Source organism: Pinus tabuliformis, chromosome 9, assembly GCF_031772625.1.
Source record: "Pinus tabuliformis cultivar Carrire ecotype Pingquan chromosome 9, CPIR1, whole genome shotgun sequence".
NCBI classification, from domain to species: domain Eukaryota; kingdom Viridiplantae; phylum Streptophyta; class Pinopsida; order Pinales; family Pinaceae; genus Pinus; species Pinus tabuliformis.
This window is the reverse complement of record NC_142307.1, coordinates 581,981,763-582,008,183: the sequence shown is the minus strand read 5'-3', so window position 1 is coordinate 582,008,183 and position 26,421 is coordinate 581,981,763. Positions and strand designations below refer to the sequence as shown.

The following is a 26,421-nucleotide window of genomic DNA, read 5'->3' as shown; positions in this document are numbered from 1 at the left end:
GTTATCCCCTACTATCTTCTGGATGATGGTGATCAAATTTTTATTGCTAGACTCAGCTAGGCCATTACCCTAAGGATAGTAGTTTGATGAATGGGATAAGACAATATCGTACTTAAAGCAAAATGATGAGAATTCAGTAGAGCTAAAAGCTTGGCATTGTCGGTTGTGATATTGGATAGGACACCAAAACGAGTGATAATTTTATCTTCAAGAAAATCCATCACTACTTTGTCAGTGGCATGTTTTGTAGGGATGGCTTCTACCCATTTAGTAAAATAATCAGTAGCAGTTAAAATCCATGAGTAGCCATTACTTGAATTTTCATTAAATTTCCCTATAAAGTCAAGCCCCCAATGTTGGAAGGGAGCTTCCACGACCACAGGCTAAAGAGGCAAAGAAGTTAACTTTTGCTTCCCAGTGAATAGTTGACAAGCTTGGCAACCTCTAACATACTTGTGCACATCAGCAAAAATGGAAGGCCAATAATAACCAGCTCTCAGGATCTTATGGGTAGTAGTCTTAGCAACATAATGCCCTCCACAAAATCCTGAGTGAAACTCAGTGAGAAGCTTTTTGGCTTCAACTTCATCAACACATCTAAGTATCACCCCCTCCATATTTCTCCAATCCAGACCATCCTTCATGATGCAATACTTAGTTGCTCTTAGCCTTAATGCTCTTCTTTTGTGACCAACTAGATGGCTAGGACATGACAAATTTTGCAAATAATAAATAATGTCTTTATACCATTCAAGTTGGCTTAACCTTTGAAGTTATGATGAAGTTGATTCCAAACCATTTTGACAAATCAATCCTAACGCCCTCTCATTCCCCTCAGTCAAGATTTTGGCCAATCCTTGGCCCTTTACCGGCTTGGTAGGTCTAATATCTAAATCATATTCTTGAATCATTGAGACCTACCTAGACTTGGTTCCTAACAATCGGTTTGAGTTAAAATATCTTTCACAGCAGAGTGGGGGACAAATGCAATAATTCTAGAATATCCCACATAAACTCTAGAGGATTCCATTGTTATAGCACCTGACAGCTTTCGGCATTAGCGAAACTTGGAAGACTTCGATCTCCCAAACTAGGGCACGAAAAAGAGAGAGACAGGCACCAAAAGTTTGTTTTTCTTCTTCTCCTTAGACTCCACCCAACTCGTACTTCCTTTAGCTTCCTTAGACCCACTTCGTCCTACTTCGCACTTCTTCAGCTTCTCTTGAGATATCGAATTAGCTTGACATGAGTTGCTCCAAATGAATTCGACTTGCTTCTATTTATAGGCTTCAAGGGAGGTCGAATAAGTGTCCTTAGGCCGACTTGATCTCTTCTAGGCCAACTTGGTGTGGAGGATACATAAATCATATTTGACTCAATACTAAACCTTTTTGCATGATTCAAAAGCCCAAGAAGGGTCTCTTTGAATATACAATGACTCTATAAACTCAATATTAAATTTAATCCTAGGAGTCCACAATGGGGACTATGACTAATATAATGATGACCCAAGCATGAAACCCATGCTTTAATAAGTCATTATTACAATAATAAAAATTCTTTTCTTTGTTCTTTTGACAAGTACATTTCATGATGACTCAAATACATTAAATGAAGACTGAAGCTAGTTACATTTTCAACACTTTGGAGATGGAAGTGGAAACTATAAAGGAATGGATTTGGCATATGAACTTTGATGGTGCCCATTCAAAGTTTGGTAAGGGTGTTGGAATAGTCCTTACCCCCGTCGTCCCTCCCCCCCTTGTTCATATATTCATGTTTGCCTATAGATTGGAATTTGATGCAACTAACAATGTAGCAAAATATGCATCTTTATTGTTGGGTCTAGAGTTGGCAAAGGACTTGAAAATTAAGATGCTTAGTATCAAAGGGGATTCTAATTTAGTCTTCTTCAAGTGAAGAATCAATTTGCTTGTAAGAATGATAGATTGAAGAAGTATCATAATGTTGTTTGGGATAATATGAAATATTTTGATGCATTGGATCTTCAAAAAATTCCTAGGGAAGGAAACAAACAAGATGATGAGCTGGTTGTGGTTGCATCTACTTTACAGCTTGATCCATGACTTTTGGACCATTCTAACACAGTTTTATATTAATTCACATTAATATTTTATTTTCCCTAAGTTTAGACTTAGGGTCAACTTAGGGACTCCATTAAAAATATTAATTATTTTAATATCTCCCAAACTGTTTAGAATCTGCCTAAACTCTTTCTGGGTATTGGAGATCTCATGTTCCTTAGCCTCTCCACCAATTTTCGTGGATAGAGCACATCTGATGCTACCCCAAATCAACACGACTGCCAATTTCGACTTGTAGGAAAAAACCTGCAAATCCCTCTGCAAACTCCTCCAAAATGCTGGTTTTACCTGTGCTATTCAACTCCTAGCTCCCTAGATGGCTCTTGGCCAAGATCAACTGCTCCCCAAGTCCCACGAATTGCTGCTGGATGGCCTTTGCGCAGTCCCTCTGTCCAGCAATTCCACTGACTTATGCACTGGTCTAGTTGGTTGCAAACTCCAGCAAAAATGCCTTCTCTATGCTGCCTCCTCAACTCCCGAATCTCCCAGCAAGCAATGAATCCCCTTGCTGACCTCCAACTCCTCCTGCGTGTTTTCTGGCTGCCCAAGAATACGTAGTTCCCTCTCTGCGCTGATGGCTGAAGTGTGTTGCTGTCCCTGACTCCCTAAAACTCCTGTAGAACAACCTCCCTAGGGCGGGCATGGATGGTCCCCCGAAGTAGAGGTTGAATCTCCTGCGTGAGAGATTCGTGGCTAAACAACCGGTAGACTTGCTAAGCAGCAAAGCGTACAAGTGAGTGTTTGTTTGCAAATGTAGAAGATGGTCGAAAATGAGAGCTGATCCTCCTTTTATTACCTTGGGCCTCCTTAGCCTCATGTGGGCCCCTCCATCCACCCATTCGATTTCCCTCCAAGCACATTGAATGGCCAAGTTTGAATTCCCCATGTGGGTGGTCCCCACATTCCACTAGCTGCTAAATAAAGTTGAAATTGCCTCATAGTTCCTAAGTCTAAGTGTGGGGCCCTCCTCCTAAGTCAATTTGTGCCAAAAATGTGTAGTTGCACCTTGTACTAATGTTTTTGAGAAGGGACATGATAATCTCTTATTAAGTTCCTCCATGGTTTCATTTTCATTCTTCTTCATATTGCTAATAGCATTGATCAAGTGCCTATTCTCTTTCTTCTGTCCAAATTTTCCCATAAAGCATAAATGATAGCTTGCAAGGAGTCATAAGAGTTAGCAGGTTGTTCAGTGAACCAATCAAGAGCATCCTCTTCTAAAGAGAGGACAAAAAGCCTCTTTACATCCTCATAGTTAGTAGTGTTACACCACTTGAAAATGCAAACATTGAAATTTTTAACATGTGATGTAACACTAATGGCATTATTACCTTGAAAGGAAGACAACTTTTTAATAGCTTTGTCAGGGATATTGTGAGGATAACCATTTATGTTAGTAAAATTTCAAGGAGCAAAAAGATCATTCATGATGCTTGGCTCTACTTGTTCTTGAAAGAACAAATGAATATCATAAATAGCCTCTTGCCTAAGATCAACAAGAGTTTTACTATGAGAGAGTCTATTTAACCTCTCTAAAAACCCTTTTAGGCTCAAAAGTGGGGCTAACTAGACCACTTGGATGCCTCCTAGTAGAAATTCTTGCATAATTTGGATGAAGTGTGTTGGAAAATTAAAGTAATTATATTAGGGTTTGATTCTCCTTTCTTGATAATTACTTGTGAGTGTGTTGGCTTCTTTTACTTCTTTATTATCTTATCTTTCATCAAGCAATTACCATATTATGTGTGTACGAAGATCACAAAACAAGCGACACAAAATATAGGCACATGCCAGGGCAAAACCCCCTCGAGGGGAAAACCCAGTCAAGATAATTCTTCCTTTCAATAGTATTCTTTAACACTCTTCACCCTAGACCAAGACCAGACCTTCCCTCCACACTAAGTCAACCTTCCAGATCTTCGACCCCTTCTAGAAACTTCAACTAGGCAGCAACTTCCAGCAACAACGAAACTTAAGAGACTTCGATCTCCCAATCCAGGCCACCACGAAACAGAGAGAGAGGCACCAAAATTTCAATTTTTCCTTTCTCCTTAGACTTCCCCAAACTTGCATTCACTTCGGCTTCCCAACAACAGACTTCACACTTCTTCCTAGCTACAAGAGAACTTCACACTTCTTCCAAGTTACAAGAGAGATCAAACTTGTGTGTGAGAATGATGCTCCAAATGAATTCGATGAGCTTCCTTTTATAGGTTTCATGTGGGGTAGAATAGGGTCCTTAGGCCAACTTGATCTTCTTCTAAGCCGACATGGTGTGGAGGTTACATAATTCATATTTGACTCAATACTTAACCTTTTTACATGATTCAAAAGTGCAAGAAGAGTCTCTTTAAATGTACAATGACTCTATAGACTCAGAATAAATCCTAGAAGTCCTCAATGGGGACTTTGGCCTAAAACATGGTGACCCAAGCATGAAACCCATGCTTTAATAAGTCATAAGTCATAATAATAATAATAAAAATTGTTTTCTTTATTCTTTTGACAATTACATTACATGATGACTCAAGTACATTATTGAAGACTGAACATAGTTACATTTTCCATCACTCCCTCTTAACTAGGGAGGTATTCATAATGTACAAATATAATGGAAGATCTCAAATTATATGAACCATGAAGAACTTTAGGCACCGCAATGCCATGGACTAGATTCCTGACTAGGGCAATCTATCCAAACAGTGACTCAACAGTTTAGGCACCACAATGCCATGGACTAGATTCCTAACCAGGGCAATCTATCTAGGTGGGACTAAGATGGACTCAAGCTTTCAACCTCTTTAGGTACCATTAGGCTTACTTGCTAACCACCAACCCAAAACATACAGGTGTGTATTCAAAACAAAGCTCTATGATCAACACCATCTTTCCAACTTCTAGACATCGACACAATGTGCCGACCAGATGTCCTCCCAGGCAATGCTTCACTTTACAAAGCCTCAACACCCCTTGATCCGGCATATCAAGGAATATAAATCTCTCCCGATCAAACTGATTGGTAACTAGCATGCTATCAAAACCTTCGAGAGATTCACCTGTACAAACACAACCCCAATCAATAATATTTTCACATGTACATATTCAAATACAAACCTTCGGGGTTTTCCAGACAACAGATGTTGCTTCTCAACTTTCCATAGTAGGACTATCAACCGAATCTTTGACAGAAGATTCCTCAATCATACATTATTCTTCCTACTTCATATGCAACAACATATTCTTCAATCGGATCTTGCTTTCCTTCTTTCAGCAACACCTCAAAATGCATTCTCCAATTTCCTTCTCCTACTCATGGCCTTCACTAAAACTTATGGTTGTTAGTCCTGGTCTAGTGCATGACACATGAAGCAGAGAATCATATCTGTCACTCCCTCTTAAACAAAGAGGATCTAATCATTCCTATACAAGGAATATTCTCAATCATCCTCTTATCCTAGGGAGATTCTTTCCATTCAAGCTCCCTCTTAACCTAGGGAGATTTCATCCAGACTCCTTAACTTAGGGAGTTCTGCTTCTTCTTTTCGTCATCGGAGAATCTTTCGTGGCTTCCAACCATTTCATCAGAGTTACTATCATCCTCATCATGCTTATCAACGAGCATCTTCACCAAATTGAAGATTGTGTACTTGCACAACTTAGATAGCAAGTATAACCAAATCTATAAAAGCATGAAGTTAGTCATATTAGAATCACGAAAACATTTTAGCTATACACACATTAGATACCTAGACTTAATTACAAACAAGAGACATATACTCTTCAACATCTTGCTAGGGACTTAGTCATAAACCCTAGACTACTTCATAACAACTTTCATTCCATCTAGGGTTTCAATGTGTCTTCCAAAGGTATGACATACCTTACTACAACATATAGCAAACCCTGGAAACAATTTAGCATCTAATAACATTCCAAAATTCATATGTTGACTTCTCACTAGGGATTCATACAAATCCTAGACTTCATACAAAATAATCAATCAAAGTCAATCACAACTTAGTCATTAACCTGACCAACTTCCGCTAGGGTTAGTGGCAAACCCTAGAATTTTGATCAATCATCAAATCGATCCAATAGTCAAATTTCAACAATCTTTCACAAATCTCAAATTATCATATTGTCAACATTCATTAGAGATTTCTACTTTGACTAAGGTTCAACTCCAAAACCGTAGAATTCTATTTTCACAATTTCAACAATCTTACACAAATCTCAAATTATCATATTTTAGAGATTTTACTTTGACTAAGGTTCAATTCCAAAACCCTAGAATTCCATTTTTCATAATCTCAACAATCATTAAATACATAGATCTTAGTTTGTTACATTTCACACTAGACAATGTTACTACTAGGATTTAACTAGACATACTAGACAATTTAACTTCATTAGGGTTTAGCTACAAAACCCTAGATTTCCAAATATCATCATCCTAGAATCTCAGACAAGGATTTCCATTGAATCCTAAGACTTATGACCATCAATAACTAGGTCAGTCAACACATATATCTAGAAATTTATAATCATTCATAAGCCATATCATATCTCCAACAACATTAATACATCTGACCTAGACCAAGCTAGGGTTTCAACCAAAAGGACATATCTATATATGCCTAGATTTCATCATCATGCAAAGACATTTCATATCATGTGTTAGTCAAACCCAACTTCACAATGATCAATAAGAGTTAGACACACAATCTTGATTACACTAGGGTTTGATCAGACAAACACACCCATACCAAGGAAAACATTTCTAAGACAATATAAGGGTCTTGCTTACACATTCCACCAAACTCTAATGAGCTAGGGTTTCAATGTAGAAACATAGCAAACCCAACATTACCAAAACTTCAAAGGTTCGAGATTTTAGACCTTATCATTCAACCCTAACAAGTTAGGTTTTCCTGATCATACCAAAATCCCAAACATGACATCATCAAACTTCAAATAGCATTTCACAATATCCCTAAGCAGTTTAGGGTTTCAGACATTCACATAAGCATACCCTTCGGTTAGGGTTTTCCAGAACCTGACTAGGGTTCTACACAATCAATTCAGAATATGAGAGGGGGTGGGTAGATTTATCAAGAGATGAATCACCCAAAAACAAGAATCATTATGATTCAATATAGCTAGACATAACAATATAATAGACTGCCAATTGAATAATCCTTTCAATATAAAGAAATCAATGTATTTAAAGCATACCTTTGTTCCTTGACCTACCTTGTCCTGAGAGGTTCTCCTTCATACTTCTTGAGAATATAGTAGATGTCTTACGGAACATGAATATATGTTGGACTTCCAAAGATTCGAAGGTGATCCACACTTGGCTTCTTTTCTGTGAATACTTCTTCGGGTGTTGTATTATCAAGACTCTTATGAGGACTCCTATTTTGAATGTATACGAATGTCATCGTTGCTTCTTCCCATAAGAACTTTGGTAGATAAGAATCATAGTTCGAATGCCTTATTCAATTGACCTATTCTTCCTTTTGGCCAATCCATTTTGTTCAGGATAATAGGGAACAATGAGCTCCCTCTTAATATTAGCTTCCTTACAATATGCAATCAATTCCTTAGAAGTGTATTTGTCAGACCTCAAAGTTTTTATCTTTCTTTTAGTTAGGGTTTCCACTTCACCCCTAAACTCCTTGAACTTATCAAATACTTCATCTCTGTCTTGAGGAGATAGAGCCATGTCTTTCTAGAATGGTCATCAATGAATGTTACATAGTAGAGATGACCTCCAAGTGATTTGTTAGTCATGGGCCCACACACATCGGAATGGATGAGGTCTAATCTCTTTAGACCTAGTTTCACTAGTTTCACGAACTCCAATAACCCTAGCATTATCAATACTAGAGTCTTTTTCCCAAACCAATACTTTTCCATCAACAAAAACAATTCTTTCCCTTTTATCTTCTAAACAATAAAAAGCAAATTCTTTTTCAAACCTGGAACATATAGAATGCAACTTTGATCCATTATCCAACTTCAACGATGTTGATCCCAGGCCTCTAACAACATAGTCATCAGTAAGAGAGAAGCCAAGAATCCTTGACTCTTGACCTTGTTGAACAAGTAGTAGATGACCTTCTTGATCTAGCTTCTAGCAGTGTTGAAACCCATTCTTATGTAGTTCATCATAGAGGGAGAATCCATGCCAACAAAGTGATCTTTGACTCTTCCTGACCTTAGCTCTGAAACCATGTTGGAAAATCAAAGTAATTATATTAGGGTTTGATTCTACTTTCTCGACAATTACTTGTGAGTGTGTTGGCTTCTTTTACTTCTTTATTATCTTATTTCATCAAGCAATTACCATATTATGTGTGTATGAAGACCATAAAACAAGAGACACAAGATATAGGCACATGAGAGGGGAAAACCCAGTCAAGATAATCCTTCCTTTCAATAGTATTCTTTGAGACTCTTCACCCTAAACCAAGACTAGACCTTCCTTCCACACCAAGTCAGCCTTCCAGATCTTCGACCCCTTCTAGCAACTTCGACTAGGCAACAACTTTGGACAACATATGACTTACGGCAACAACAAAACTTAGGAGACTTCGATCTCCCAATCCAGACCACGAAACAAAGAGAGAGAGGCACCAAAATTTCGATTTTTCCTTTCTCCTTAAACTTCCCCAGACTCCCATTCACTTCGGCTTCCTGACAACAAACTTTGCACTTCTTCCCAACTACAAGAGAATTTCACACTTCTTCTTAGCTACAAGAGAGATCGAACTTGTGTGTGAGAATGATGCTCCAAATGAATTCAATGAGCTTCCTTTTATAGGCTTCATGTGGAGTTGAATAGGGTCCTTAAGCCAACTTGATCTTGTTCCAAGCCGACATGGTGTGGAGGTTACATAATTCGTCTTTGACTCAATACTTAACCTTTTTACATGATTCAAAAGCCCATGAAGGGCCTCTTTAAATGTACAATGACTCTATAGACTCAGAATAAATCCTAGAAGTCCTCAATGGGGACTTTGACCTAAAACATGGCGACCCAAGCATGAAATCCAGGCTTTAATAAGTCACAATAATAATAATAAAAATTCTTTTCTTTATTCTTTTGACTAGTACTTTACATGGTGTTGCAAAAGATTGGTACTATGGCATACAAATTGGAGCTACGTGCACCTTCTTGAGTACACCCAGTTTTCCATGTTTCATGCTTAAAGAAGGTTATTGGTGACAAGCTCCCAGTTCAAACAATATTGGCAAAACTTGACGAAGAAGGAAAAATCATATTGGAGCCTGAAGCGGTCACGGAAACAAGAACCCGACAACTACGAAATTGATCATTTTCAGAGTATCTCATTAAGTGGAAGAACTTACCCGTTGAAGATTCCACATGGGAGGATGAGAATTTTATACAGAAGCATCCAAAACTACTCAAGCGTTGAGGACAACACATTTTTTGAAGGAGAGGGGCATGTTAGGTCCCTATAATAATAGTGTAGTCCCCTTATTGTTATTGTTAATGTAGCCCCCATATTGTTATTGTTGTGCCCCATAGAAGCCCACTATTGTTATTTTTGTGCCCTTACATTATTATTATTATGTAGGCTCTGATTATATTGTGACCCCTTAGACTCCTATACATAGAAAGGAGGTCTTGTCATTTCTATCATCCAAGAATTGTTCATTTATGTGATGTAAAGGAGGTTTCCCTCCTGAAAAGGCTATTTCTCAAGTCGTTGATCTATCTTTTCTTCTATTTCGTGAGCTAGTTGCATAACACTCCTAGAGAACTAACTCAACCTCCTCCCACTGCCTCTTCGGAACTAGAAATCCTCCTCTAGATTCAATGTTTCTGCCCCTCACTGTCTCTGCATCCCCTCTCCAGCTCGAATTCTTTCGGCTAAATGTTGCTCTTTGGAAAATCGTTCTGCTAAGGAAACTCACTCTCCAAGTGTGTTCTCCATCAACCTCATTGACCTCCTCTTATAATCTTTAGTTGGATCACCAACAACCACGATTAAGTCCTTATCGATGGCTGAGATCATTTCTGAGTTGATCTGTGTGAGTTTCTAGAGAAATCTCACCTTTCTCATTTAATTGTTGTTAATTAATCATTTTTCCTAAGTTAGACTCAGGAAAAATTTAATTACTGATTAATTAACTTAAGTTGTTTCTAGGTGGATTTTCCAGAAATGATTTCTGGGTTTTGGTGTCCTAGTGTTTCTTAGTCTCTCTGACCAAAGTCAAGACTAGAACACCGTTCGATGCTACAAAATCTAACAAAAGACATTACTGGCTGTCTTCATGTTTGAGGCACAATGATGGATGGGTCCTTCTACATCAATAATTGCAAATGGGTGTGCTTCCTTTGTTGATTTTGTAGCCTTAGAGGTTTTCTACATTGGCTTGGTTTCTTAGCATGTAGAAGATATTTGATTGCCTCCTTAGGTGCTTTCTTGGTAGAGTAAGTGATTTTATGATTTCTTTCCTAAGGTTAACATTGGAAAAGTACAATAATTAATTAAATTAATTATTGTGGACTATTAGGCCATAGTTCTAAGGATAAATAATAAAATTATTTAAGTGACTTAGATATAATCACAACCGTTGATCTCATGTGAGGCTTAGAATTTAGTCCTAGTCATTGATCACTTAGGAGATTAGGTTAGGGATTTAGGTTTAATGAAATTATAAAATAAGCCTAAGGAAGAGGTGGAGATGCAAATGTTGAGGAATCTATTTTCTCAAGAGCGAGAGGCTTGATTATAATGAAGGGAAGTGAGGAGAATTGCAACGAGGAATTTCAGCGGAAATTTTTAGGGAAGCGAAGCGAGGAAAGTGAGAGGACGAGTTAGCTGAAGAGGAGGGGCGAAATATCTAGAGGCCGAATTTATCAAGAGCACAAGGGCCGTACGAGGGAAAATAGAGGGGCCAAATTGCTGGTGAGGGAGGCTAAATTTTACAGAGGTCGAGTGTCTTCAGCAGTGTCGATCTCCAGAGGCTGATTTCCTTGAGTCTGATTTTTTCCAGTGGGGCCAAGTTCTAGGTTCCCAACAATTGTATTTTTCTTTGTATTCTTTGTGGGTTTAGGCCCAAATATTCCCAAGAAATTTAATACGAAGGAAGATTGTGTTGGGCACAAATTTGATGTCGTAGTGATTGATTTCCTAGTTTACTTCCACTGCATTTTATTTTCTAAGTTAATATACCAGTGTGTTTATTTTATCAGCAATTTCAGAAATATTCAAGATAAATATTTTTTGGTTATTTAATAAATAGTTGAAGTAAATCACATCTGGTATAAAAGATTTTAACATCCTTGCCATCATGGTCGGGATTGATCAGGTAGGTTATGATTGATCTCATTCAGATTGGCTTCTCCTCTCTGTTAGTGTCTTACCTGTCCACATCACCAAGTAGGTCTTTGTCCTTCTCTTGATTTCCCAAGGCATTAGTGCTGCATAGTTATAGCTATCTGAGTGTTTCGAGAATTTTATTACCCTAGGATGATACTCGTGTGGAGTTTTATTCTAACTTTAGAGTTGCAACTAATGAATGATTTAAATAATAACATGTTATTGCTTGTTAGAGAAGCACTTCCCCGCTGTGCTTGTGTAGAAGCTAAAGGTCCTATTTTAATTAGACCATCCTTTCTTGGAGATTGAAATTTCGCACTTTCCTTTTATAGTATATAAAGAATAATATTAGAGTACTTACAATGTATCACTGCAATTCAGAAGCAATTTTGGTGTTGCATTATGTTAGGATTATCACTAATCATGCAAATGTTGTAGGGGTTGCAGTTACCTAGCCAGTGGAGCTCAGATAGAGGATTGCTGTCAAAAGCAGCATTTCCACATAATTTGCAGTTGGTTTACAAGTTCAAAGGTAAGATGTTATTTTAAAACCACAAACATTTGGGTATGCTATCTAACTTTCTTGGCACAGCCTTTTGTTCTTTTGCTGCAGTAATGGTATTCTTTTTGAATCCAATTTCAGGCAAATGTCATAGTAGAGGATGGCAGGTACAGATGATGTGCTCTAGACAAACAGAACAAGAGGACTCTAGGGTATCAGGCAAGAGAAAATAACTTTGTCCCCTGTGACTTAAATGTATTATATTGGTGACTAGATGGAATTTTGTTTCTGAGCTATGTTGCTATTTGCATTTTATCATATTGTACTGGATAACTACAGTAGCATAATCCATGGATCTTGGTTTTTAGCTATTCCATGTTGTGTCTGGAAGTTTCACTGACATTTCAAGATTAAAGTTTCTCATTGCACTGGCTCTGTAGCTACAGATGTTTTTAAGCATGTAAATTTGTATTCTAGGGGATTTATGCCTTTGAAATTTTGAATGGACCAAATGCAACATTGTAATTCTGAATGATCTCAACAAAATCATAATAAATATTTTTCTGACAGGCTGCATAAACAACAAAATAAGAAATGTGAATTATTATCTCTATTTGTGGAAATTAGAATTTTTATTAGATGCTGAAGAACATGTCTAGTGCTGCATTGTATTAGCTTTTATCCCTTCTGTTCCTTTTGAAATGTTCAAATGCGTTTGGAGACTTCTATATGAACACCTTCTTTTCTGATTGAGACCATAAGAGGATTAAGGAAGTTAGGCTCGAGGATATGTAAGAGTTCATATTTAATATCTATGCCATTTTTGCTTGTCAGAACCCTATGGAAGAGAGCATGATAACGTGGGAAAACAGTCATGCAGTAAATCTGATAATCATGAAGGTGCAAATGGTGATGCACCAGAAGAGGGCAACATGGGCCTAACAATAATCGAAAAAGCTGAGAAAATTGTTGAAGGTACTGTACACATAGTTTCATCTGTTGGTGAACTCAAGGGCACACCAACTTCTGAACAGTCTACACAAGAGCGTGCAGCAGCTGTGAAAACAGTTGTCTTCTGGGTGAGTGCCATTTTGAACAATTTATTGACATTAGCTAATGCTTAGAAAAAATATTTTGTTAGTGGAAACGGTCTCAAATCTAATGGTTAGCCTCTTTTCAATCTTTTTCCTCTTTGATAATTTGATTTTTTTGGTGCCCTTAAAACATATCCCTGGACATAATAAGTACAGGTTTGTGCTGCAGTAGCCTTTGGGATTTTTATTGGATTCAAAGATGGAACTGGCAAGGCTTCTGAGTTTTTTGCAGGGTAAGTGGAGGACACTTTTGTAATCTGTTTGAGTCTAATTTCAATTCTTTCAGAGAAATTTCTATGGAAAACATTAGCGTTTTGTATGCCAAAGGTATGAAGCTTTGAATCGATAAATATATTCAGATTAAATAATTTTATCATATGAAGTTTACTCATTTGTCACTTTATTGTACCAGATGTCTAGTTTGAGTAGTGAAATCAATGAATGCTTAACAGGTTACTATGGGTTCAATTCTTACCAGAATTTGAAATTGAAATTTTGTTATTTGCTATGAATCACCAAAATAGGTCAATAAGACTTGTGCACTAACAGCTGTATAGTAGAAAGGGAGTGCATAATGCATATACCAGCAAAAAAATGAAATGGAATCGTATCAAGGGCGGCTGCTTAGGCCTTGTTTCTACATTGCATGACCTTCTCATTTTTCCTGTTGATAGATCATTGTTGTGTTATGTCACAGTAGTCAAAGCTGGCCTGCTACTGTTCAGACCAGTTTTGGGAAGTTCCAGTTCGGTTTAGCTTGGAACTGGTTTTGGATTGGTTCTGTTACCCCCTCATATTGCATGAGGGAAAATCTTATGATTTTCAGCACTAGGTATGATTTACAGCATAATACCCATAATACCCTTTGTGGAGGCAATTATATTATTATTTTAATGGACCACCCCCTTTTATCTCATCTGTCAACCCTTCACTTATACCATGGTAAGGCTCCATATGTTGATGCAAATTAAAAAGTTATTTCATGCTAGGTGGGTCATCCCCTTCATTGATCATGACAATGTTACCTAAGTCAGCCATATTTTTATTTTACCCATGAGTATAATCCATGGCACATATTTGGAGGTATTATGCATTATTATATTATTTGGGGGTTTTTTCATGTTAAGATTCAATGTCTTATATACTTGATGTTGCTGTCACACGTGAAGCTATGGGTCCTCAAGTCAACCTTTGCAATGTGGTGTTAGGAATTATGATAATACTGAGAGGGGTGTTGAAGTTGTAGGGATCTTTTAAACTGTTAATTACTTCTTATGATTTCTTAAGTTAGTCTTTTCTAGGATTCATATTCATCATAAACCAATTACACAAAAGATTTCAACAATATAAACAAAATGCTAGTAGGATCATAAAGAGACATCCGAAAAAGAGAAACATTTTACCTTGGGAAAACCCACATGGGGGAAAACCCAACACCCGTTTCCTTAGAGAAATTCTTTAGTTCAACAAGAGATACAACTAAGTCAAATACAAAGTCAAACTGATTAGTAACATAGTCCTGGACACACCTGGTCAAACTTGTGAAAAATCGATTTGCAGTTAATCTGGTTAATATTCTCTTACATTTAAACAGATTATTTGTTCCAACAAATTATTTATTGCAAATAACGAATAAAACACAACTGCAAATTTCACCAATTAAATAAACCACAAAAACATCGATAAAAAAACCAATCACAAAATGGACAAAATATTTTTGGACAAAATGTCCCCAAAAAGACCCTGAAGGGAAAACCAATTATTTAGATATGAGGGTTTTATTATTATGTCAGCGACTTCTGCAATTGATAAATATTACAACTGCTTGCCAAACCATGACAAAGCTTCGACAAAATATTTCTTCACCTTCATAGGTCGATTTGACAACTTGAAGGCTTACAACCTCCCTATGCAACCTGACATGAACTCTCTTGCAATTCACAATGCTATTCCAATAATCTGCTGCAAATTCCTACAATCTCCCTTTTCTGCAATCACACTGATTTCTTGCATTTCACTCTGCAGCTAGAAATCTGGATCTGCTAAATTGGCAACTCGTACAACCTCTCCTAGCAATCTCGTACGACCTCTTTGTTTGTAGAATAACACTGGGAGAATTCCTCCTCCGGATCTCAGAAGCTGAAATAAAATTCGGGAAATATTTACTGTTTCAACTGGTGCAATGAATAATCTCCAAGACTACACATTGATTTCCTTTATAATCTCTTGTTGAGAAATCAACAACCAAGATCTAGATCTAAGATGATCTAATCAATGGCTAAGATCACTTAGAATCTTTACCACAAGTCTCTAGAGGAAAATCGACTATGTCTCAATTATTACTAATTAATTAACCTAATAAAACTGATTAATTAATTTAATTAAGACACATCCAAAATAATAACTTGGAGATATTTTCTGCTTGTGTTCCTAGCCTCATTGACACCACTTGAGGCTAGAACACCTTTCCGAGCTACATCAACCAAAAAACAATTCCCTTTCAATAAGTCAAACTGTTTTCTAATGAGCTTGGCTTGGTATGATCTACTAGGGCCGAAGTTCGGCCTCCCACTGTGCCCAAGAATCTTGGTCCAACTACTCATGGTATGCCCAAAAAATCTACCCTAGATTTGTGTCTCAGATTCAACCTTTTCTCTTCCTCAAATCCGTCTTATTCTCTTCCTCAGATTCGCCTTATTCTTTGCCTCAGATCTGTCCTATTTTCTGCCTCAGATCCACCCTATTCTTTGCCTCAGATACGCCTTATTTTCTGCCTCAGATCCGCCCTATTCTTTGCCTCAGATACGCCTTATTTTCTGCCTCAGATCCGCCCTATTCTCTGCCTCAAATTATCCAAATTCATATCTTGTGGAGGAGGACGAATGACCTATATATAGGCATTTGAAGAGTGCGAATGGGGGTGTCTCTTCACTGGGGCCGACTTCATCTATTGGAGGGCTAACTTGTCATTTGGAGCCAAAAATTCAGCCACTTGAAGGCTTACAACCTACCTCTGCAACCTGACATGACCTCTCTTGCAATTCACACTGTTATTCCAATAATTTGTTGTGAATTCCTACAATCTGCCTTTTCTGTAATCACACTGATTTCTTGCATTTCGCGCTATAGCTGGAAATCTGGATCTGTTAAACTAGCAAGTTGTATGACCTCTCCTGGCAATGTCGTACGACCTCTTTGTCTCCTTGAATAACACTGGGAGAATTCCTCCTCCGGATCTCAGAAGCTGGGAGAATATTGATGAAAGAAAATTCGGGAAATATTTACTGCTTCAACTGGTGCAATGAATAATCTCCAAGACTACACATCGATTTCCTTTATAATCTCTTGTTGAGAAATCAACAACCAAGATCTAGATTTAAGATGATCTAATCGATGGCTAAGATCGCTTAGAAACTTTACCACAAGTCTCTAGAGGAAAATTGACTATGTCTCAATTATTACTAATTAATTCACCTAATAAAACTGATTAATTAATTTAATTAAGACACATCCAAAATAATAACTTGGGCTTGGAGATATTTTCTGCTTGTGTTCCTAGCCTCATTGACACCACCTAAGGCTAGAACAGCTGTCCGAGCTACATCAACCAAAAAAAATTCCCTTTCAATAAGTCAAACTGTTTTCCAGTGAGCTTGGCTTGGTATGATCTACTAGGGCCGAAGTTCGACCTCCGACTGTGCCCAAGAATCTCGGTCCAACTGCTCATGGTATGCCCAAAAAATCTCCTCTGGATTTGTGTCTCAGATTCAACCTTTTCTCTTCCTCAAATCTGCCTTTTTCTTTGCCTCAAATTTGCCTCATTTTTAGCCTCAAATCGGTCCTATTTTCTGCCTGAGATCCGCCCTATTCTCTGCCTCAGATCCGCCTTATTTTCTGCCTCAGATCTGCCTTATTCTCTCCCTCAAATTATCCGAATTCATATCTTGTGGAGGAGGACGAATGACCTATATATAGGCAATTCAAGAGCCTGAATGGGGGTGTCTCTTCACTGGGGCCGACTTCATCTATTGGAGGGCCAACTTGTCATTTGGAGCCAAAAATTCGGCCACTTGAAGGCTTACAACCTCCCTCTGCAACCTGACGTGACCTCTCCTGTAATTCACACTGCTACTCCAATAATTTGCTGCGAATTCCTACAATCTGCCTTTTCTGCAATCACACTGATTTCATGCATTTCGCTCTGCAGTTAGAAATCTGGATCTGCTAAACTGGCAACTCGTATGACCTGTTCTGGCAATCTCGTACGACCTCTTTGTCTGTAGAATAACACTGGGAGAATTCCTCTTCCGGATCTCATAAGCTGGAAGAATAATGATGAAAGAAAATTCATGAAATATTCACTGCTTCAACTGGTGTAATGAATAATCTCCAAGACTACGCATTGATTTCCTTTATAATCTCTTGTTGAGAATTCAACAACTAGGATCTAGATCTAAGATGATCTAATCGATGGCTAAGATCACGTAGAAACTTTACCACAAGTCTCTAGAGGAAAATCGACTATTTCTCAACTATTACTAATTAATTAACCTAATAAAACTAATTAATTTATATTAATTAAGACATCCAAAATAATAACTTGGGCTTGGAAATATTTTCTGCTCATGTTCCTAGCCTCATTGACACCACCTGAGGCTAGAACACATGTCCAAGCTACATCAACAAAAAAAACTTCCCTTTAAATAAGTCAAATTGTTTCCCAATGAGCTTGGCTTGGTCTGATCTACTATGGCCGAAGTTTGGCCTCCCATTGTGCCCAAGAATCTCGGTCCCATTGCTCATGGTATGCCCAAAAAATATACCCTAGATTTGTGTCTCAGATTCAATCTTTTCTCTTCCTCAAATCCGCCTTATTCTCTGCCTTAGATCTGCCTCTCATTGTGCCCAAGAATCTCGGTCCAACTGCTCATGGTATGCCCAAAAAATCTACCCTAGATTTGTGTCTCAGATTCAACCTTTTCTCTTCCTCAAATCTGCCTTATTATCTGCCTTATTCTTTGCCTCATATTTGTCCTATTTTTTTGCCTCAGATGCCCTATTCTCTGCCTCAAATCCGCCTTATTTTTGCCTCAGATCCACCCTATTCTCTGCCTTAGATTATCCGAATTCATATCTTATGGAGGAGGACGAATGACCTATATATAGACATTTCAAGAGCCCAAATGGGGGTATCTCTTCACTGGGGCCGACTCATCTATTGGAGGGCCAACTTGTCATTTGGAGCCAAAAATTCAACCTTTTAGAAATTCAAAATTTTCTCTTTTGCAATCTACATGAAGAACATGTCTTATATTTTTCTTTGATAATGACATAAAGAACATGTCTTATATTTTTCTTTGACAATGACATGAAAAACATGTCTTACATTTTTCATTATGTACATTTCAAGGGCTAAAATATTAATTATGAAGGCCAACCATAGCTACAAAATTCAACACTCCCTGTGATGACCCACTTATAGCTATAAATAAAATACAAGTATTAGCATATATACGAGACCTCCATACAATAGCTACATATGCATGGACCCGTATGTAACACACTATATATATGATCAACCCTCAAACGAACAGAAAATGTTAGTTTTAATGTTAAATTTTAATTTGTGAATTAAAATTTATGAAATTAATAAAATTAATTAATTAAAATTATAAATCAAATAAATTAAATTAATTCATTAAAGTAATAAATAAACTTTATCAAATCAAATTACATATTCGAATAAAATCACCAAATCAAATAAGATTTTGTTTTATAAATTTAACACGTATCAAAATTAGGACACGGAGATGGGGGAGGCGGTGGACGGAGACTTAAAAGAAGGAAGGTTATCTTGAGAGAAGGGGGTGAAAAAGAATGATCAGGGGGTGGTTGGAGGAAGTACAGTTGAGAGGAGGAAAATTTGTAACACAAAGTTATCGATAGTAAGGACTGAGCCTTGTTTGTTCTGAAGTTTTTGGGCTGGGGGGAACAGATTGCAGCAATTGAGAAGCATTCTGGACTGAGTACCTAGGTTGCACTCAGTTTGGCTGGGAGGTTATGGTCTTTTGGTAACGGGAGCGAGAGTTGGAGCAATTCTGAAGCCTCTTCATCCACAGGAATTTAGGTAGGTACTTTTCATCAAATCAATTAATTTGATATATGAATTTCCGTTAAATTTTAAAGCAGGTTCATGAAGAGTTCATATTCTGTTTAGGCTAAATATCTGGTTAAGTTTTTTTTTTAAGCATTACATTTTGGTATCAGAGCAGGTTAGAACCTTGCGAGACCTTACAAGCCCATTAAATCTCGTTTTCAGGCTTCTGCATTTTAACCAACCCCGATTATTTTTGTTTCTAATTTATGAAATTCAATTATGTAGTGACTTAATAATTTTCACTTGAAAAACTACACGGATTTCTTAACGCATATGGCTACATTTCCTTGTTTGTATTTTTCTGTTACCGTTTTACAATGGAATTTTTATCAAAGAGGAGGACCGTATATAGAATTGTTGTAATTTCTCTGACGTCTCAATTAGAATTAGCACAACTGCCCTGTATATATCCATTGGGCGTGTACTGTATGGTCCTCTTCTCCCGTGGCTTGGCGTTTAATAATTGATTCAATTTAATGAAAATTACTTATAACCTTGGAACTGGAAAGGTCACAGACGGGACATTCACCGAGAAACGGGTGGCAATGGAGAACCCCAACCATCATAGTATTCGTGCTCTGACCCGAGAGCCATAGTTCATCTTCCGGATTTTGTGAGTGAACGGATTCTGAAGATCCTATGGTCGAGAGCCGCCATCAAAATCCGTTTAGAAGCTTTCGCACCAAGAAAAGGGATAGGAATCCAAACCTGCAGTAGCAATAGCATAAACCTATGGGAATCGATAGACATTTTGCAGAGTAAATTAATACATATATAAATAACTAGAACGAAAGGACTATGCTTAATATAATATGGGTAGAAAGTTATTATGTATCACTTGTGGCGTCGACAACAAGGTACGGTCGTGCCCACCAGCTAAATTCAAAACCGTGCGATATGAACACATGTTCCCAATCAACATATTGTTGGCACCAAATCGGTTAGTAAACCTGGGTAGTTTAGATGAAGACTAGACATCATAACCAATCGAATAATGAACATATGCTATTTAAATGGCAAGTTCACAGCGTCGTGGGAATTTAGAACCCTTATATCAATTAAATTTCAATTTTAATGATGGTGTTTTGCAAATACAAAAAGAAAAATTGATGGGCTCAAGGGCCCAATCTCTAAGTCTGTATTCTATGCCACGCATATGTCATAGATGGCCAACAATGAAGTTCGACCCACAAGGTGCCAAACCATAGGACAGGTGGGGAGAATAAATAAATGCAAGTCCATCAAGCTTTTCGAGTGATAAGTTAGTGCTCAATATATCGAACACGACACGGAGGAGGAGCCCACAAAGGCCCATATATTACACAGCGTGTCAAGCATGAAACCCCAAGGAATCTTGCTTGTTTGATGATGCAGGTACGGATCTATCTATTCTTCAATATTCTAAATGGTTATAGTTTTTAAATCGTGTTGTAAAATGGGCGCTGATTCAATGTAAATGTCCATTATAATTGAATAAAAGTTATTAGAATTTATAATGTGGGGGTGTTCCGAGAGTTATAGTATATTATTTAGGTTAGTGTGACTTACATTCAAATTATTATATAAATATATGGGTATTTCAAATATATTTATATCTAATAAAATATTATTGTCATATTTTCTAATTTGTCTTATGTTAGGATATCTAATTTTTTCATAAACAAATTATTTGGTTGGCATTTATTTTATTTGCACGAGGTGATTTTGATTGTCGGATTGTTTGGTGATTTTGATTTATGCCTAACTATTTATAAAATAAAAACATAATATAATATGATATACAACTTAAATTTTACTAAGTTTCTTTCATAACACTCATTCTCTTAGTAAACATTCTTCACTAACTCACATATTATTTCCATAGCTGATGATTAAATATTTTAATATACATGTGCTTTTATTCCTAGGCTTTAAAAAAAAAAAAATTTATTAAGATTTATAAAGACCCATGCATTAGAATAGGTATTATTACGCATTAGGATAGAATCCTCAGCGTTAGGACAAGGAGGTCGCGAGACCACCCTCCTTGACCTCGGTACCAGTAAGACTTGCCTAGCAGGTAAAAATAGCAAAAAAAACTATACCGGTTTGTAAATTTGAAATTGCAAAACTATATGTTAAATCTGAAAGTATACCTCAAATTTTTACAATTTTATTACGTATACAGGAAACACTACGATGGTAAGACATATCAGCGACGACGACGTGATCGGGCAGCATCACCGTCATTAATGCCACCATCGTCGTCATCATCATCTCCATCGCCACCACCATCACCACCACCATCGAGACCATCATCAACACCAAGCGCTCCAGCATCGAAGTTGACCGTGATAATGCACTCATTAGAAGCCTTATTGGAAACATTAAAAGGGTCAACAATGGCTAAGACCAAAGAAGAACCTTAACTCTTAGTAGCGGAACCAAAAATTTTTGAGTATAAAAGATCAAAGGAAGATATTTTTAGGGAGCTACAGAAAATTAAACTCCCAGAATTTTCAGGGGGACGAGCTGGAGAACGTGCTAAGGCATGGTTAGAAGGAATGAACAGATGTTTTAAATTAAGAGAGTACTCTTCTTCTTCAAAAACAAAAATTGTTGTATTTCAATTAAAGGAAAGTGCCTTGATTTGGTGGGGAAATCTGGAAAAACAACTACACCTCACAACGGATAATGTTCCTTGGGAATTGTTCGAGGAAAGATTCCGTGCTAAGTATTTACCTCCATATTTTCAAGAACAACAAGCCAGAGCCTTTCATACATTAATTCAAGGTAATAAATCAGTGGAAGAATATGAAATAAGGTTTATGGAGCTTGTGAAATACATTCACTACTTAGATTCTGATGAACGTCAAGCTGAACGCTTCATATTTGGGTTAAATCCTCGCATCAGGGCCTTGGTTAGGATGTGGAAACCATCATTAGTAGCCGAGGCGGTAGAATGTGGTCGCTATGCAAAAGATCATCTAGGAACCAAAAAGGATGTCGGGCCAGCAAAACCTCTACAATCAGGGTTTTCAGGAAAGACTCCCCGAAATTTCTTCAGGGGAAGTAGCTCAAGACCACCTTATGGTAATAGATTTACCCCAAGAAATGTAGGAACAAGAGCTCCCATGGCAGTTAACACTATAGCTGCTGAATCATCAAACACAAGTCCATGGAAATTTTGTGGAACTGCTAATAGAGGAAGAAATTCGAGAGGAAGCAACATGAGAGGGTGAAGCCCTTTATTTAGAAATTCACATTATGATTCAAGAGGACCGACCCAGGTTAATTGCTGGGGATGTGGAGGATCGCATTTTCAACGTGATTGTCCAGAAGCTTCATCTAGTATATTGCATGGGACAGGAAATGAACCAATACCAAATACCCAAGGCAATCATAGAATCCATGCATTAGTCAACAACAATCAAGCAACACACCAGTCCGCTGTAGTGGAATCCTCAGGTATTATTAATGTTATAAAGTTCAAAATATTATTTGATACTGGTGTTACAGATAGTTTCATTTCATCATATGCATTAAATAAATGTGGGCTGACAGCTCGCAGGCACAATGATTTCAAACAGGTAGAAATGGCCTCAGGAGAACTCCAATCCGTAAACTTAAGTGTGGATCAATGCAAAATTGATCTGGGGGTCTGTACGACTAAATTGAAAGTTTATGTTACAACCCTAGGAACTTATGATTTTGTCATAGGTATGGATTGGTTAGAAGCTCATCAAGCTTGGGTAGACTGTTATGGGAAAAGAATTCTCGGTATAAATGATGAAAGAGAGACGATCCAAATTCAAGGTATCAAGAGAAAAGTATCTTTACGCTACATATCAACACTGAAAATGAAGCGTTGCTTAAGGAAAGGTTGTTAGGCATATGTAATTCAAAAAATAAGTAAAGAAATAGGACCATCCTTAGAACAATATCCAGTGTTAGCCGAATTTCCGGATGTATTTCCAAAAGAACTACCAGGATTACCCCCCAAAAGAGAGCTAGATCTCACAATAGAATTGAAACTCGGTACTCAACCAATCTCTAAAACACCTTATAGAATGACAACTTCGGAACTTAAAGAATTACAAATTCAATTGAAGGAAATATTGTATATAGGACATATTCGACCCAGTATATCACCTTGGGGTGCTCCTGTAATTTTTGTCAAAAAGAAAGATGGATCCTTAAGATTATGCATAGATTATCGAGACTTGAATCGAGCTACAGTAGAGAATCGATATCCTATGCCTCGAATTGATGACCTCTTCGATAAAATGAAAGGAGCTGCTATCTTTTCAAAAATTGACTTCGATCAGGCTATCAGCGACTAAGGATTTCTGAAAGCGATATTTCTAAGACTGCATTCCGAACATGCTTTGGGCATTATGAATTTACTGTGGTACCATTTGGATTAACTAATGCACCAGTAGTATTCATGAACCTTATGAACAATGTTTTCCGCAAATATCTTGATCAATTTGTACAAGTCTTTTTAGACGATATTCTCATCTACTCCAAGAATGAGAAAGAGCATGAAGACCATTTACGGATAGTATTATCCTGCCTCAGAAAACACCAGTTATATGGAAAGTTATCCAAGTGTTCGTTCTTTCAAGAAAAGATTCATTACTTAGGTCATATCATATCAGGTGAAGGGATCTCAGTAGACCCTGAGAAGGTAAAAGCAATCATGGAATGGCCAATACTGAAAAATGCACATGAAGTATGAAGCTTTATGGGTTTAGCCAGTTACTACCGAAAATTTGTGGAAGGATTCTCCAAAATTGCAAAGCCGATTACAACTCTTCAACGTAAAGGTGTTAAGTATGAATGGACTGAGGAATGTAATAAAACATTCTCTGAACTCAAAATAATACTGACCAGTGCACCAATCTTAAGAGTCCCTGATATGGACAAAGATTTTCCGGTATGTACTAATGCATCCAAACATGGGTTAGGTGCAGTATTAATGCAGGATAGAGGAGTAATAACGTATGTCTCATGATTTAGAGTTAGCCACTGTAGTACTAGTTTTAAAGATTTGGAGACACTATCTAGTGGGGTGAAGTTTTATGCTTAAAAGCGACCATGAAAGTCTACAATATTTGTTCACCCAAAGAGACTTGAATGTTAGACAAAGATGATGGAGTGAATTCCTAAGTGAATATGACTTTGGAATATCATATATTAAAGGAAAAGAAAATGTAGTGGCAGATGTTTTAAGCAGAAGACTCCGAATATTCTCCCTCATACCTATCAAAGTAGGCTTAAGGCAATGAGTACTGGAACATCTTATAAAAGATAACTGGTATTTAAAGGTAAGATCTAGTCTTGATAGTAAAAAGCCAAAAGCATCTAAGTTTGAAGGATATGAATTAGAAGGTGACAGAATCTTATGATTTCATGGAAGGATGTATATTTCTGATAATAGGGATCTTTGAGAGACCATCCTTAAGGAAGTCCACAGAGCAGTATATTGTGCTCATCCTGGAGTAAAAAAAATGTATACTGATACCAAGAAACTCTTCTTCTGGTCGGGCATGAAACGTGATATCGTTCAATTCGTTGCAAGATGTTTGGAATGTCAACAAGTAAAAGCTGATCATTGTCATCCAGCAGGTCTCTTACAACCTCATGACATTCCTATGACCAAATGGGAGATCATTTCTATGGATTTTATCACTGGGCTACCTCTTACTTCTCAAAGACACAATGCTATTCTGGTGGTAGTGGATAAATTAACGAAAAACGGCCATTTCATTCCTATAAGAGATACTTATGAAGTTGCTGACGTAGTTCGAGTATTCATAAATGAAATTATCAGATTTCATGGAGTACCTAAGGAAATTATATCAGATAGAGATTCATAATTCACTTCAAGATTTTGGACTTGCATGCAGTCAGCCTTAGGAACTCAACTAAATTTGAGTACAGCTTATCATCCTGAAATTGATGGGCAAACAGAAAGGGTAAATCAAGTACTTGAAGATATGTTGAGGATGTATGTTATGAATCAACAATCGCACTGGGAAAAGTACTTATTCTTAGTCGAATTTAAATACAATAACAGTTACCGCAGTTCAATTAGAATGCCTCCTTTTGAAGCATTATACGACATACTTTGCAGAACACCGTTAAGTTGGGATAGGTTAAAAGATTGGGTGATAGTAGGGCCAGAATTAATCCAAGAAATGGAGGAGCAGGTAAAACAAATTAGACAACGGTTAAAAGAAGCACAGGATAGACAAAAGAGTTATGCTGATGCTCACAGAACTGATAGGAAATATGAAGTAGGGGATCAGGTTTTCGTCCGCATCAAACCAAATAAAAGCACTATTCGATTCGGAAAAGGGGCAAAGTGGTCACTCCGATTTATTGGACTATTTAAAGTCATGGAAAAAGTTGGACCTGTCGCCTATCGTCTTGCACTGCCACCTCACTTGCATAAAGTTCATAATGTATTTCATGTATCTGTATGAAGGCATTACATAGCCGACAAATCTCATAACCTTCAATTGAAGGAACTGCAGGTATCGGACGAAGGAATCATATCGGTCGAACCATTACGTATATTGGAACGTAGGGTTCGACAGCTCAGGAATCGTTTGGTAGACCAAGTTAAGGTCCAGTGGGACAAGTATAGTCTTGGATCGGCTACTTGGGAAGATACAGAATTCATGTCAAAAATATCCCAACTTGTGTCAATTTTGAAGAAGTTTAAACCATATTTTGTATATATTTACTTTACTTTAAATCAGAAACTCAGAACCATTTTGGAATGATTACATATAAACATGAATTTTTATGATATGTTATCTGTTTAATTCCACTGGTACGTGGATACCAAGACAGAATATGTTATTGATCTTACTGAATTATAGTTATCAAAGTAAAGTTTAATATTTGAGTAATTTTGCTTCTGATGGGAATTAAGATATTATAATTTTGTTTCATTTATGCATATCGATATGATTGATGAGATAGAAATAAAAGAATAATTACATTTTAATATGAAAGCTAATAACATGAGTAGGATATGGCCAAGTATGTTATACTGTAGTTAATATGTATGAATTATACATAAACTATTTATTTTGAATATATTGATGCATATTTTATAATGTATGGACAAGTGTTTATGTTGCAGATAACATCGTTACCAAGATGACCACGTGATGACAAAAACTTCAGAACAATTAAGGCTCAAAGAGAT

General features: G+C 37.1%; 1 protein-coding gene across 3 annotated transcripts in view; it reads left to right on the top strand.

Annotated features, from left to right (window-relative positions):
- PDE149 (integral membrane TerC family protein) overlaps positions 1–26,421 on the top strand; it is a 444,133-nt gene that overhangs the window by 105,194 nt on the left and 312,518 nt on the right. For 2 of the 3 annotated variants that reach the window (XM_089439371.1, XM_089439372.1), the window contains 4 exons: positions 11,903–11,996; positions 12,108–12,185; positions 12,801–13,045; positions 13,217–13,293. In XM_089439371.1, coding sequence (XP_089295497.1) covers positions 11,903–11,996; positions 12,108–12,185; positions 12,801–13,045; positions 13,217–13,293 — 494 coding nt within the window. The remainder of the gene's footprint in view (positions 1–11,902; positions 11,997–12,107; positions 12,186–12,800; positions 13,046–13,216; positions 13,294–26,421) is intronic. The other variant, XM_089439373.1, reaches the window with a different exon arrangement.